This window comes from Mastigoproctus giganteus, chromosome 1 (assembly GCF_048544385.1).
Source record: "Mastigoproctus giganteus isolate SK-2022 chromosome 1, ASM4854438v1, whole genome shotgun sequence".
NCBI classification, from domain to species: Eukaryota; Metazoa; Arthropoda; class Arachnida; order Uropygi; family Thelyphonidae; genus Mastigoproctus; species Mastigoproctus giganteus.
The window spans coordinates 18742519-18757595 of record NC_143575.1 but is presented as its reverse complement, the minus strand read 5'-3'; the positions used below and the strand labels follow the sequence as shown (position 1 = coordinate 18757595).

General features: G+C 36.1%; 1 protein-coding gene across 1 annotated transcript in view; it reads right to left on the bottom strand.

Annotated features, from left to right (window-relative positions):
• The window catches only part of LOC150090600 (transient-receptor-potential-like protein), a 116069-nt gene that overhangs the window by 25430 nt on the left and 75562 nt on the right, over positions 1-15077 (bottom strand). The window contains exons 2-4 of the mRNA XM_090379000.1: positions 6446-7286; positions 5021-5272; positions 2537-2748 (exon numbers count right to left, since the gene is read on the bottom strand). Of these exons, the coding sequence (XP_090235126.1) occupies positions 2537-2748; positions 5021-5272; positions 6446-7156 (1175 nt within the window). The 5' untranslated portion in view covers positions 7157-7286. The remainder of the gene's footprint in view (positions 1-2536; positions 2749-5020; positions 5273-6445; positions 7287-15077) is intronic.

Here is a 15077-nt window from a genome sequence, read left to right as displayed (position 1 = left end):
ATGTGGTGTGGAGATTATTTTTAACTATCTTTTATGGAATATAGTTCTTTGGTGATTAAATCTTCTTCCTTGTGCACCTCCATTTCTGGGTCATTTGTTAGAACACCATCAAAATTTTCTGTTTCGCGATAAACTGCCACGTAGCCAGCGGTGACAGTTGGCTCATCCATCACACTCGGATACGAATTCCAGTGATCGCCGACTGTCGACGCTACCCTCTTTCACTTCTCCGTCTTGATGACCTTTTCATGGCGGCAACTCTCTTCTCTTCGATTTTTCAGACTCTAATGACCGTCGAAACGAAGTCTGCTAGTTTGGATGGGTAATGGAGTCACCCTTTAAGTGGATTTGAGCGCCCAGTTTCAGACTGATTCTAGCCACACCTGATGGCCTGATGTTTCAGAAGCTTAGATTAAATCGCTGCGTGTTAAAAGGTCATTTTAATAATTGTTGAAACGTATCAAAGCGGAATGGAGAATTCCGTTTTTTCTTAACCTAGGCATAAGAGAAAGAAAAGAGATTTCTTCCTTTGTTTAGCGATTTTCAAACTGTTTTGGTCTTGAATCCAATTCTAACTCTCACTGCTTTCTAAAGAGTGAGGCTATACGAATTCAGATACATTCATTAGAGGGCGCTAAAGATTTCATATTGATAATTTCCATGGGAGTTTATGGCAGCACAGTAACTACACTGAGTGGCCACTTTAATAGGAAGATACGTGTTTCGGATGATTGGTCCAAGAGTTAAATAATATCCAGTGAACAATGATCTACCCACGAGGGTATTTATAAATGATGTAGAATCTCACGAATTTCTCTGTATGGAGAAATATTTAATGCAGCCCAAGACTTCCTAAGGCTTAAAATCAGAAAAAAACACAAGATGTATTTAATCCGTCTAAGGTTAGGTTTCTGGTCATCTTTATGTGCCCAGAAGAAATTACTTTAATCTTTGAAAGCATTATCAATAATCCCATAAAAACATTCTCGAGACAAAAAGAAAAAGAGGGAAGCTGAATGGGATTGTGTTGCATAATATTAGCTAACAAAAAAGGGTATTATGACACCTGGCCCTCGTGGTTTTTTTCCCAACGTGGCTGAGATAGTCGATATCAGGCGAGGACAGCATGGTTTTTTCTCCCGGTAACCCGGGAGAATAAAATCAATTTCCAAATGGGCTGGGTGGTTGGTTGTTAGAGAATTTTTTGGTACATCAACTGCTTTGTAATAATGAACAACTTCATATATACCTCAGATCATGTGGTTTGTTGTATATTAAGTCTGTACACGTATGAACAAGTTTTAACAAGTTCCCAGGCCGATTTACATATTTTGTTGAATGAAAAACCATATAACAGGCGGGGTAAACCCTAGTCCCTGCATCTGAGATGGACTAACTACAATCCTCATGAGACTGTTTGTTTTTTGTTATAGAATAAATTCAAAGCTGGATGAAAAACCATCTGGCCTCCCTTGAGATTGACTAAATCAGCCATGTTGTGATAAAGGGCCATAAAAATTCCTCCCGTTATCGACTGGACTCGAACTCGGGTCTTTTCCACCCGATGATCCCACTCACGAGGTCTTTTGGAGTAAGATATATATTATTGATTTTCCAGTCTAAAAAAAAAAGTAACTGGACCAGTCAGCTGAATTTCAAGACGAAGAACATTTTTGAAAGGTAAATTAGTTTTGTTTTTTGAAATCTCCAAGCATTTCCTGCCACCAGAGTTCGCCACCAGCAGTACTTAAATTAGAATATGAAAGCCACATAAACTCTGTTTGCCTTCTTATTACAATTCAGTGTTTTTGCAAGACCACATATTTTAAGTCACTCTTCTGGGATGAAAATACCTAAAAATGCAAAAAAAAAAACAGCTCCTCTTATTCGTTCTTTCTAGTCGCTTCTGTTCAGAATCACGAAAAGCGTTACACGCAATTTAAATCCTTTTTTAATATTCCATCTTGCAGCTGCCTCATTTTGCACGGCGTGCAAAATGAGTTGCCTTGCATTTACTGACGTATCAAAGCATCTGTAGGATGGAGTAAGGTTGTTATGGAAACAGCAGAGCTCAAGTAATTTGAATTTCTCCTTCCATAAGTAAATAGGATGTTACAGTCAGAAATCACTCGAAAACATTGATATCCTCTAAAAGAACGTGGAGAAAAAGTTATGGGGAAGAAATTTAAAATTCTAAAATTTCCAAACGCGTGTAACGGCTTGAAATATTCACTCGCTACGGGGATGGTGATAAGGGGAAGAGGAAAGCGACGAATAGGATAAAGGTAATGAATTTAAACCGCGAAATAACGAGGTGAGAGGATGGATGTGGACGTCTTGCTGTGCGAGCGTACTTGGAAAGAGAAGATGCAATTTAAAGACATAAACCGATAAAGTGTCTTTCTTTCTTTCTATCCAGTTTGGGATCGAAAGTACATTTCTAAGTAGGTAAAGAATTACGCACGTACTCGCGCACACACACACACACACACATACCAACCAGTGGTTGGTTTGTGCGTAATTCGGGTTGACTTACCTGTGGTATATGAATTTCATGAAAGGAGACCGGATAATCTTCCCTATCTTGGAACGCGGAAAGATGAGGTAGTAGAGGGCCACCAACGGCATGGCAGCGATGATACTGACACACAAAATGATCTTCATGAAGGCGTTCCGTCGTCTCCACACCGGCAATCCTTCATACCAGATGGACGACAACAGTTGCTGACAGTTGGGGTGAGCTACAAACTGAAACATTAAAATCATTTATCGATGCCCTCTCTCTCGGGTTCTTTCTTTCTCTCTCCCTGTCTCTCTATCCTCTCTTATCCCCATTTTCCCTCAATCTCTCTCTCTCTCTCTCATCTCCCATTTTCTCTCAATTTCTTTTTCTCTTTTATACTCCCATTTTTGCTCAATCTCTTTCTCTCTTTTGTCCTTCCATTTTCCCTTTATCTGTCTCCCTCTCGCTATATTTCTTCTATGTATCACTCGCTCTTTACCCTGTCTTAATTCGATCTATTGATAGAATTAAGACATGGCTTAATTCTATCACAGGATAGAGAGAGAGAAATACGCTTATTTCTCTAAATTTCTATTTCTTTTTCTCTACCCAATTTCTCCAATTCTCTCTCTCTCTCTCTCTCTCTCTACCCAATTTCTCTAATTCTTTCTCAATACAATTTCTCTAATTCTCTCTGTACCCTTTCTCCCTATTCTATCTCCCCTCTATATCTCCCTATTTCTTTCTACTTTATCCCAACCTACCCACCTTATTCCTCTCTCTCTCTACCCTTCCCCTTATATACCTCTCTCAGTCTCTCTACCCTTTCTTCCCATTCCTTTCAATCTCCCTATTTCTATCTCAGCATCCTCTTTCCCTATTTCTTTGTCTATTCTCCCTATTTCTCTCTCTCTCTCTCTCTCTGTATCCTCTTTCTCTATTTCTTTGTCTAATCTCCCTATTTCTCTTTCGCTCTACCTACTCGCCCTATTTTTCTCTCACTACCCACTCGCCCTGTATCTCTTGCTCTCTCTACCCTTTCTCCCTATTCCTTTCTCTCTACAATATCTCTCTATTTCTCTCTGCCTATTCTCCCTATTTCTCTTTTTATCTGACTATTTTCCCTATTTCTCTTTTTATCTGCCAATTATCCCTATTTCTCTTTCGCTCTACCTACTTGCCCTATTTTTCTCTCACTACCATCTCACCCTGTATCTCTCTCTCTCCCTCGCTCTTTCTACCCTTTCTCCCTATTCCTTTCTCCCTACTCTATTTCTCTTTTTATCTGCCTGTTCTCCCTATTTCTCTTTCGCTCTACCTACTCGCCATATTTTTGTCTCACTACCCTCTCTCCCTGTATCTCTCGCTCTCTCTACTCTTTCTCCCTATTCCTTTCTCTCTACTCTATATCTCTATTTCTCTCTGCCTATTCTCTCTATTTCTCTCTGCCTATTCTCCCTATTTCTCTTTTTATCTGCTATTTTCCCTATTTGTCTTTCGCTCTATCTACTCGCTCTATTTTTCTCTCACTACCCTTGCCCTCTCTCTCTCTCTCTCTCTCTCTCTCTCTCTCTCTCTCTCTCTACCCTTTCTCCCTATTCTTTTCTCTCTACTCTATTCCTCTTTTTATCTGCCTATTTTCCCTATTTGTCTTTCGCTCTACATACTCGCCCTATTTTTCTCTTACCCTGTATTCCTCTCCGTTCTCTCTCTCTCTACCCGTTCTCGCTATTCCTTTCTCTCTATCTTCCTATGTCTCTCTCTGTGCCTCTTTCCCCCTTTTTTCTCTCTATCTACTCTTCCTATTTCTCTCTGTGCCATCTCACATTATAATCTGACCTCTCTCTCTCTCTCTCTCTCTCTCTCTCTCTCTCTCTCTCTCTCTCTCTCTCTCCTGTGATGGACAGTAAGGTAGAGAAATTTTTTATCTACTTTACTGTATTTGTTTAGAATTATTAAAAAAAATTATTGATGAGAAGCAGAAACAAATAAAAGGTTGATAATAGAAAATTAAGAAAGATTTATAAAATGGAAAAAAGGTGAAAGCAGAAAAAGTAGAAAAATAGTATGGCTCTAAAACAGGAAAGTTTGGAAAATAGAAAAAAAAATGGAAGAGTTGGGGATATACTTAAAATAGGAATGGGAAATTTAAAAAAAAAATGGAAATATAAATATATGGAAGTTGGGAAAATATAAAAAAATAGAAAGGTTTGGAAAATAGAAAAAAATGAGAAAGTTGAAAAAAATGAAAAAAAGTAGAAAAGTTGAGAAAAAATAGAAAAAAAAAGTAGAAAAGTTGAGAAAAAATAGAAAAAAAAGTGAAAAGTTGAGAAAATATTTTAAAAAATAAGAAAGTCAAAAAAACAGAAAACAAGGAAGGTTAGGAAAATCGAAAAAAAAGGAGGTTGGGAAAATAGAAAAAAATAGGAAAGTTCGAAAAATAGAAAAAATAGGTAAGTTGGGAAAATTAAAAAAAGGAAAGTTCTGCTGCTTTTGAGACATCTTTAGAGGTCGTACCTGTTTCTGTTCATACTTCAAAGCCAGCTTTAACCTAGACAGGGTTAGTTTGTCTGGGTCAACGTGATGTTCGACATCGTCATCTTCTAAATCGGAGTCAGAACGTTTATTGAGCACTGCAATGACCTCTTCGGTACTCCGGCAGAGGTCAAGCAAATCACAGGAATACTTTTTGCACTGATTAGATAGTTCGACGTAGATCTCCTTAAACTCGTTCTCTCGCATCGCCAGATGTTCCAGTTCCCATGACAACTAAGTGAGGGAAGAGAAAGAGGTGAATGAATGCAAACACTGCCACGCAAACAGAAATAATATCTGCTAAGACCGAACACAAAAACAGAACGAAAGAAACTCTATATTTTACCTTCTGCTACTTTGCTCTCCTCCCATTCTAACAACAGCAAGATTTAATGCAAGACACCAAGGAAAAGCTTTTAGCTAGTGAGAATTACTTGTAAAAAAAAAAAAAAATTCCCCAAAAAAAAATTAGGAAACTCTTGCGACGGTAAAATGAGTAAGCGACGTTACGTAATCCATTTTTAATGGGGTCTGATAGCGCAGTCCTCTCCCGATCGGTAGGTTGAACGACACGTACAACCATCCTTATATGACCCTCCAACCCTATTAGGGACCATCCAGTTTTCCACCCTTAAAGCCGGCCCTGACCACACTTGTACTTACTACAGTGTTATCCAATATTTTATTTGTTTTTTTCTTTAATTTTTTGAGAAATTTAAACTTTTTTTAAAAGGAATTAAATTTTAAAAAGAATAACAATGTTTTGAAACTTTAGTGTTATTTTGATTGAAAAGGGAACAATGAAAATTTTGTAATCACCAAATTTAAGAGCTACCGGAAGATGGCGCTAATGCATGATGGCAATCTGTAAACAGAAATGAAACCGATAACTGTGAATAGAATATGATGTAAAAAGCGTGAATGCCATAAATTTAATAACACGCAATGCTCAGAATTTTTTTTTAGAGTCATCACCACGCATAAAAGTTCTTTCTCCATCTACCTTTCTATTGAAACCAAACGATTCCATCGCTGAGCAAAGAAAAAAAAGGACCACCTGAAATGCGTTTGTACCCTGGAGGAATACTTTATCTAAGGATCATAAACGCACCTCTGGAAAGGAGAAGTCTCCAAAGTCCGCAGCAAATAGATCGTTTGAAAAAGCAAGCTCACGAGAGAGCTTCATCAAGAATGCATTTCGGTAAATGTTTGTTTTCTCAACTTCTTCTTTCGAAGCTTTGGAAAAATCAACAAACTTTGAAAGACTTTTCCACGCCAAGTTCAAGTGATAAAAAAAGTATAAAATGATTGAAAATTAAATCATGCAATTCCACATCTGGGATGGATTCCTCACCCGATAAAGCAAAAAGAGTTAAAAGATTAAAAACATTGAAGCTAAAAATTTACCTTGAACGCTGTCAAAATAGGATCTTCGCTGGTGAGGGACATCCACGCTGGACTAGCAAGTGCCCTGTAGGTATGGATTCTTCGGAGGGAATACCGGAGGCTATCAGTGTGCATGCCTTCTTGACACCGCTGACATGCGCAAGACAACTGATGAGGTTTGTCGATGATGGCCCCTCTTGAGAGAAGCAGTTGAAGAATTTCGAACTGATTGCAGTGGGCGGCGAGAATGATTGGGGATATATCAGGCGAGTAGTCGGAGCTTTCTTCTCCTGGTTGTCGGGTCTTTGCCCAGTCGTTGGCTAACATCTCACTGGTGATACTAGGATGGTTTATGAGCATCTCCACTATCTTATAAACACCCTCGCGAATTGCATAGAGAAGTGCATCTCCGATTTTTACACTTTCTTGTTGGAGTAACAGCTCCACTATCTCCACGTTCTCATTGTCGACGGCGATTTGGATGGCACTGCGTCCGAGGATGTTGGTACAGTTAACGTTGACGGGGTTCGGCGGTTGGAGACACCTTACCATGGTTGGTTTGTCGCCCCTTTCGGCAGCTTCGAGAAAACTTCGTTCCTTAGGATCCATGCTTGGACCATCTTTTAGGGGCTCCAGTGGAATCCGGATTCGATACTGATTAGTGGTCTTCATACTTCGATTACTTTGTTTGCCCATCTTGTGACAATCAACTGTGGACACCACGGGACGCATCAGCCGTGCACTTTACTGGGAGTTTTGAGTTGAGATGAAGTGAAACTGACAGTCATTGGTGTCAACAGAAGGGTGGAAGACGCTTTGGTGGATGATGCCACCAAGTGTAAAAATTATTGCTTGGAATCATCTGGAAGACGAAAGAAATTAATCACTAAAATGACACATTTCAATACTTGGCTAATTCAAAATTTCAGGATATTAATTTTAATAAAAACATTAAAAGAAAGGTGGCGCTGGTCACCAAGCTCTCATTTATCCCATATGTTTAGAACATCATCAATAAATATTGAATAAATCTCTTTTCTAAGATCAACTATAATACTTAAGCGAAAGGCATTCTGGGACAACGTATACATTGAAAGAACTTCCAAATTTCTTCGTCTTCAATAGCTGTAAAGTTTCCTGAAGAATCACTGAGACAGCATTTTAGTTGTAACCAATCAAATTTTGGTCTTATCGCGCGATTCCTACAGAAGCCGTTATGGTGAGCTGTCATCGGAAAATCAAAGGGCACTCTCTGTCATCTTGAGATATTCCCTCTATCATTAAGGTGCCCGTGGTTTGAGTTTCAGATAAAATTTTGTTTTTTGAACACAAATGCCCATAGCATTTGGTTTCGATCTGCTTCAGCCATTAAACTGGTGTTCCAGGACACGATGAAAACTGAGATCTTTCTCACCAAATAAATCACAGCTATCTACATTTAATACAAAAACCTTTTTCTTGGATATTCTATCTACCTTCTTCTAGCTGATCCTTGAAACCTATCTGCTCTATTTCTCCAGTAGCACAAAGACTGCTGAAAGCTTTGTCATTTACCATTAGTAATCTGGATATTGCTGTTCCATTTAAAATTTTCGTGCTGTGAACAAACTAAATAGGTACAAATATTCCCCAGCTTGTGGTGTTGTAAACCTTCGTGGTAACACAATGGTTTTAATCACTGTCTTCCCACTCCGAGTGGAAAAAGCCGGGTTCGAATCCCCACAACAACGTGAGGAATTTTTATGGGCTTTTTTCACTCCGCAGCTGAGTTAGTCTGGCTCAGATGTGGAGAGCAAGGTTCTCCCTCCCTCATTGAAGGCCAATCGGTAGAGCAGAAGCTACCGACTGACTGTGGACACTGCCAAATGAGTGATTGAGGAACATCTCTCCATTATGCTAATCTTTCTGATTGACATGGATCACCACTGACATTCAGAAAAATGGAGTCGAAAAAAATGATGAATTATCTGCACTGATCAATCAACAAATCCTGTATTAATTTCAAACAGTGCTAACAAACAGAAAGATCTCTGTTTTCAATTACTTTTATAGTACGTTACCAGAAAACAAGCTCCTACAAATCTCCCAAAGACTCTTTCCAGAATAAGTTGAAATATGAGTTGGCATTTAAAAAACTAATGTCCTCCTGCTTTGAAAATATGAAATATTGCCCAAAGGTACCCATCGGCATGGAAGATGGTAATATATTGCATCATTCTCAAATTGCTCCAAGTCCCTGCTGTGATTGATACTCCACTTTATGGAAAGATCTCCTTCCTGGCGCCAGCCATAGATAAAAGATATAATACCTTTTAACTTACCTTTATTCGTGTCTTTAGAGAGCATATAAAATCACTATGATTCAGGAACTGACTTGATGAATCGTTTAAAAGATAGTCGCTATTTGTTGGGAACTATATCGATTATTTAAATTGCATAAAGACATGAAAAATGGGATACAGAAATGGGATAAATATTTATTTAATCTTTTTGAGCTTTGTGGAATTTTTCAGCTTATTAGCATGATACACTCAGTGGCGAAAAAATTATAAATCTTTTCAAAAGCGCGAACAGATAATTAAAGGTACGGTGTGCAAATATAAGTTGTCATGCGGCTTGATCACAAATTCCTTGGATAAAAGTAGTGTACGCTTTCCTGGTGCTTTCCAGTCAATCCAGTCATGGTACTGAAAGTACAGCCTGAACCCCATGAAGCCTTGCATGCAGATTATCTCGTTTCCACCACTAGACGGCTGGAGGTAGTATCATGGTATGTGATGTGTTCTGTTGGTATGGACTGGGTTCGCTTGTACCATTAGAAGGCCACATTACCTCCAATAAATATCTTTCTGGCGTACTGGACCAATTTCAATTGCAGCGCTTCATTTTGATCCGAATTGCGATGAATTCTTTCAAGACTACAAGGCAACTGTCCAACTTGAAAAATGGTATCTGACTTGTGTGAGGAATATTCCCAAAATATCCATAATCTACCCTGGTCACCTAATCTCCGGATCTGAATCCAATTGAGAATGTCTGGGATGTGTTAGAAAGGGCAACTTAGCTTTTCAGTTCTCCACCAACTTCATTCAGTTATCCTGATGGAAGAATGGACAAATCTGAACCTAGACTGACTTGCACACCTACTGGAATCCGTTCCATAACTTATACGAGCTCTAATTCGGGCAAAAAGGTAGCCCTATTTAATATTGAATAATTGGCATCGTTTGGGAAAGACTCTGCACCTCCGCTGGAACAACTAACTCAACGCCCAGCGAAAAATCCATCAGAAATTCGATCGAGTCATATTCTACGCACATCATTACTACTGTTATTATTAATGTAAATTATTTATTGTTTCTTTTAACACTAATTTCGTAAGTGATTGTGGTACAATAAATACTTCAAAAACGATCAGAATCTTCTAGAACCTGCGTTTATAACTTTAAAATGTTATTTCTCCTGAGGAATATTTATGATCATTGACTATTTGAGTTTGCTCAAGGAGAGAGAGTCTACCATGTAAAAATAAAAGAGCCACATCTCAGCCTTTAGCTGTCCGTGGTTTATTTATCAGACCTTATATTTACAGCTGGCATCAGACATGTGCCCATCATCTTACAGCAAATCTGTTTTCAAAAATAGTGGTAATAGTGCCATAAAAATATATTCCTGGGGTGCTGGTCTTGTTGATTCACGTAGTCTTAAAAGAGGAGTATCGAGTTAAATGTCGGTGATTGAGTAGATGCTCTGATCCTCCAAGTGGAAAGTCGCTTCACTGCATAGCTTCTGCATGTTGCGGTGACATCACAGGGGTAATTTTGATGAATTTTTCATGGATCCTTCAATAAATTCTACCTCTTGTTGCTCTATGGTATTGACTATATTTATCTATGTGTATGATCTTTTCGAAGATGTAAACTCAGAATAAATCTCAAAAAACGAATTGCTCTCTATATGATTTTAGCTTCTAAAAATAAATGGGCGAATAATTCTTCAATCTTCTGACAGAATACTGCCACATCATGACTTCGGAGAATTTACAAAATAAATAAAGCATTTTAATAATAATAATAATAATAATAATAATAATAATTTTGGTAAACACCTCGATAATATATCAAAAGATCTTTCTCAGCAAATTTTCGTATTATAAACAATACGTATATCACGAAGAGATAGATCTGGACTGTAGGCTGGATGCCTGGGCATCCTCTTTCCATTATAAAGAGAAGTTTTATATGAAAAAATAGCTAAATTATGAAGGTTCTCTTCAGAACAGATTCTTCAAGGTCATTTCGATCAACTGGATGAGTGAATATTACTTTCAACAAGATGCTATAACATGTGACCTTTATTCAATATCCTGTAGGGACACCTCTGCGTCCTGGTATGGATTCCACTCAGTGTCTGAGGAAGCATAGCCCCATATTAGTCCTTGTTCAATCATAATATTTGTCAACTGCTGTATATTATGGTCTGTTGAGAATTGTGAAGCCAGACTCCCGCTTTTCAACATATCCCAGACATTCTCAATTGGATTCAGATACCAAGAGATAGACAGCCAGAGTAGATTATGGATGTCTTCGGAATATTCCTCGAACTATTCAAAGTTTTACACGTGGATACGAGACGATATTTTCCAAGAAGACAAAATGCGAGTTGTCGATTTGAAAATCCATCGCAATCCGGATAAAAATGAAGGTTAAACCTGGTCTGATTTGACAGAAAGATATTTCAGTGGAGGTAACACGACCTTCTAAAGGTATAAGCGGATATCAACCCCCACCAGTTGAGTGGTGGCCACGAGAGAGTATGGATGCATGACTTCACGAGGTTCACGCCACGCTTTTATCCTACCATTGCAGCAAACAAAAAGTGCAAGATGAGACTCATCACGATGTTTTTCCATTATTCCACAGTCCAGTGTTGGCATTGCCGAACAAGTCCACTCGAACCTTTCAATGTTTTAGAAAAAAAAGTGGCTTTCGTATCGGCACACGACTATCAAATCCAAGATTCATCGACTCCAGCCTCATAGGTTTGCTAGGAATTGAATTTTTTAGTAATTATTTAAGCACTGGACCTTCTATTCTGACCCAAAATTCGCTTAAATTTGCGTAATACAAAAAAATATATATTTTTTATTGCCAATGAGTGTACAATACCAACTTTCGTTGGTTTACCAACGAAAGAGATTCCAGCATTATTTGATGATGATATTATCTTGTAGCCAATGTCCTTATCTGAAATCACCAAATTACACAAAATATTCAAAATGCTCAACGTGTCCAATAAATAAAAGATTCAGTTGCCTAACTTTTGGATCAATCTGTACTTGTTCAATATGATTATATTGCAAATGACAAACAAAAATGATTAATGCAATAATATATTTTTCTAAGGGCCCAAAAGACGAGTATTTCACTCTAAAGTATGCATTATGAATCGAATATCTGAGATTAATAGCTCAATGCATCCTTAAGCATAAATGGTAAAAATCATGATGCATTTCGATTTAAGTTCAGAAGCTGCTTTTCTGACTATGATTTATGGTACAATTTACCTGGATATTACTCAAGTTTACCTCCGATGGTGCTTCCATCACGTTCATTACAGCAAAGTAAATTATTCACGTGGATTTAATGTGATTCTATCACAATTAGGGCGAGTTTTCATTGGAGAAAAGACCTGATGGAAGTACTTCGTTGCAGTCATATACTAAATGCATCAGACTTTTAGCGTACAAGATATATACTCTTCCTTGACTCTTTCCATTGAAGTTAATCGGGCTATTTGTTATTGCGCATTTACTGGAAGTAGTAATTTCTAAAAGTGGCTCATTTGTCAGTGCCATTGGTCGGTGTTGGTAATATAGATTTTCAAATTTATTTAAATTAAATAAATAGAAAAATATCCCAAGAGAAACATTTAACTTTATTTAATATTAATCAAATTATTTTTAACAAATATTTATTAATTTTTTCAATTGGCTCTCCACTTTTTTTATTGACCATTCTTTCAGAATCTCTAAGATTTGGGTTAATGCAATATTTTCTGAGCTTTCAGAGGCAGCTGATTCAATTATTAAAAGTAATCTTCTGATGATATTAGTGATTTATCAAGCCAAATTAATTGGCCCTCTTCGAATTACATTAAATAGAATGATAATCATGATCCTTTCCATCATGCATGGCACTTTTATGTCTCTACAACGATTCTTGGGCCCTGCCAAACAAAAATATGTCATCAGCCATTTACAAATGAACTCAGTTATTGCTTGGTATTCGGCATTACAAAGGAGAAAGATAAAATGTTATCTTCCTTATATCAGTGGATTATGTTCACAATGTGGTTCGAAAGAATGAAGAGTGCAGTTGTCATTATGAATGCGCTGTCCCAAACTGACTTAATGACAGTTATTCGAAGAAAGAAAGTAGCTAATGACCCACCGCCTTCTGCGAGCTCCGATGAATAGTAAAAAAATAAGAAAAGAAAGGATATTAATGGTAGATTTTGATCAGCAAGGCAGTTTTCGTGTCTGTTATAAGAGCGTGGTTAGAAAAGAAGCCAAAGAAGACCACAGTACCATTAACACCCACCCCCCAAACAAACGCATCTTCCTCCACGGTTTAATAATTAGGATCTTCACCCATCAGTTCTAGTTCAGACATTTTAACAAAGACAGATTGTTCCGGGAGATGACCCATTTCATGCGCTCTCAATGCTTGTTCGACGTTGGCTGATGGAAAATTCGAGAGTTATTAAGATGAATTTTCTTCCTTTTCGACAAGAAAGGAAGAAAATTCATCATTAGGTTCCAACATGGTCTTATGGATCACTAAGGCATTCTTCCTTCTTATCCGGCATCCTTAATGGTACAAATGTAAATACATGGCGAGTTAGACTGGTAAAAGAAAGAATATGCACGCTCAGTTGAAAATTTATTAGAAAGAGAACCCTAGTATTCTTAATAAACCACTGTCCAGGAAGTGATTTGACTACTCAAGAGTGTCCATCAATCCCCGGATTGTAGACCAAAGAGGAAATCGATGTAGATCGTGATAGGCTTGTGTGTTTAGTATTTTTGGCCAAGGAAACTGTGGCCATGAGACTTCGGAATTTGTGTCAACAGAAGACATGGAAGAAAGAAAGATTTAGAAATTGGAAATCTTGATTGTATTTATTTCGAAAGACGTAATACAATCAAGTTGAGAGAAGAGTTTTTATTTTGAAGAAGGCAACCCTCCTTAGAAAAAAGGTAATTATTTAATAATAAATAATTATTTAAAATTTAATTAAATTGTAATTATATTAATCGAAATTAACACTTAAACAAAATAAATTAAAACTAAAAACATCATTTAATAAATTAAATTTTAATTGAGACTTCTATAGTACCTCATCTCGCGAACAGAAAGATAAAAATGTTTAAAAATAACATAAATTTCATTTTTATTAATTGAATAATATAAATAAATTACCTAATATTAAAATTAATATCTGTATTATTTAATTAAAATGTTAAATAATTACATTAAAAGTATATAATAAAATTTAAAACATTACAAATTATTTAAAATGTTTAAAATTATTTTAAAGGCATAAAATTAATAAATAACTATATTTATTATAAATAAAATATTCATAATAAACATTGTAAATGTTTTATATGCTTTTATCTAGCTTTGTTAATAATTTAATAAAATTATTTAAATTTAAATAATTAAAAATTAAAAACATCATTTAATAAATTAAATTTTAATTTTAAACGTCTATAATGCTTCACCTCTAGAACAGAAAAGAAAAATGTTTAAAATAATATAAATTTCAGGGCAATGTTATTAATTAAATAATATAAATAATCTAATATTAAAATTAATATCTGTATTATCTAATAAAAATATTAAATAATTAAATTAAAGAATACATAATAAAATTTTAAACATTATAAATTATTTATAATGTTTAAAATTATTTAAACTACCATTTATAAATAACTATTTATATTATTATAAAAAATATTCGTAATAAATATTATAAATGATTTTAATATGCTTTTATCTAACTTTTTTAATAATTAATAAAATTATTTAAATTTAAATAATTAATAATTAATAAAATTATTATTAAAAGTTCTCAACATTTTAGCCATTTAGAGCTTGAAATCATCTTAATTTGAAACACATCGATCCACATTTTACAGCGAAAGTTGCTGTTTCTGACTTCGTTTTGATTAATCCAAGAAACTTATCGATCCAGTTTCGAAATCTTTTTTAAGGGCCGGCTATCACTGCAAGACATTTTAAGTGTAGTTCTTCTCCACTACTATTACTACGTTTATATATTTTATGGGAGAAAGGCGAAGAAAAAAGGTGAGTGAATTTTTATCTCTGGTTCTCCAACAAAGACTTGTGGTCTGCAAAGGAAGACAAATGATTCAGATGATGCTATTTTTTTAAAAAAAGTTGCATTTTCAGCTCTTCTCGTGGCCTAAATTTTCCCAAATCTGAAGTTTTCTGAGCGGTTTTTCTCAAACCTGATACTCAACTTCCTGGAGGGGGAAGGGGAATGGAAAAAGCTTTGTTTGTGACACTTTAGAATTCTATTGAAAGGAATAAATAGTAAGTTGAAAGATGGTTGGAGAAAGATG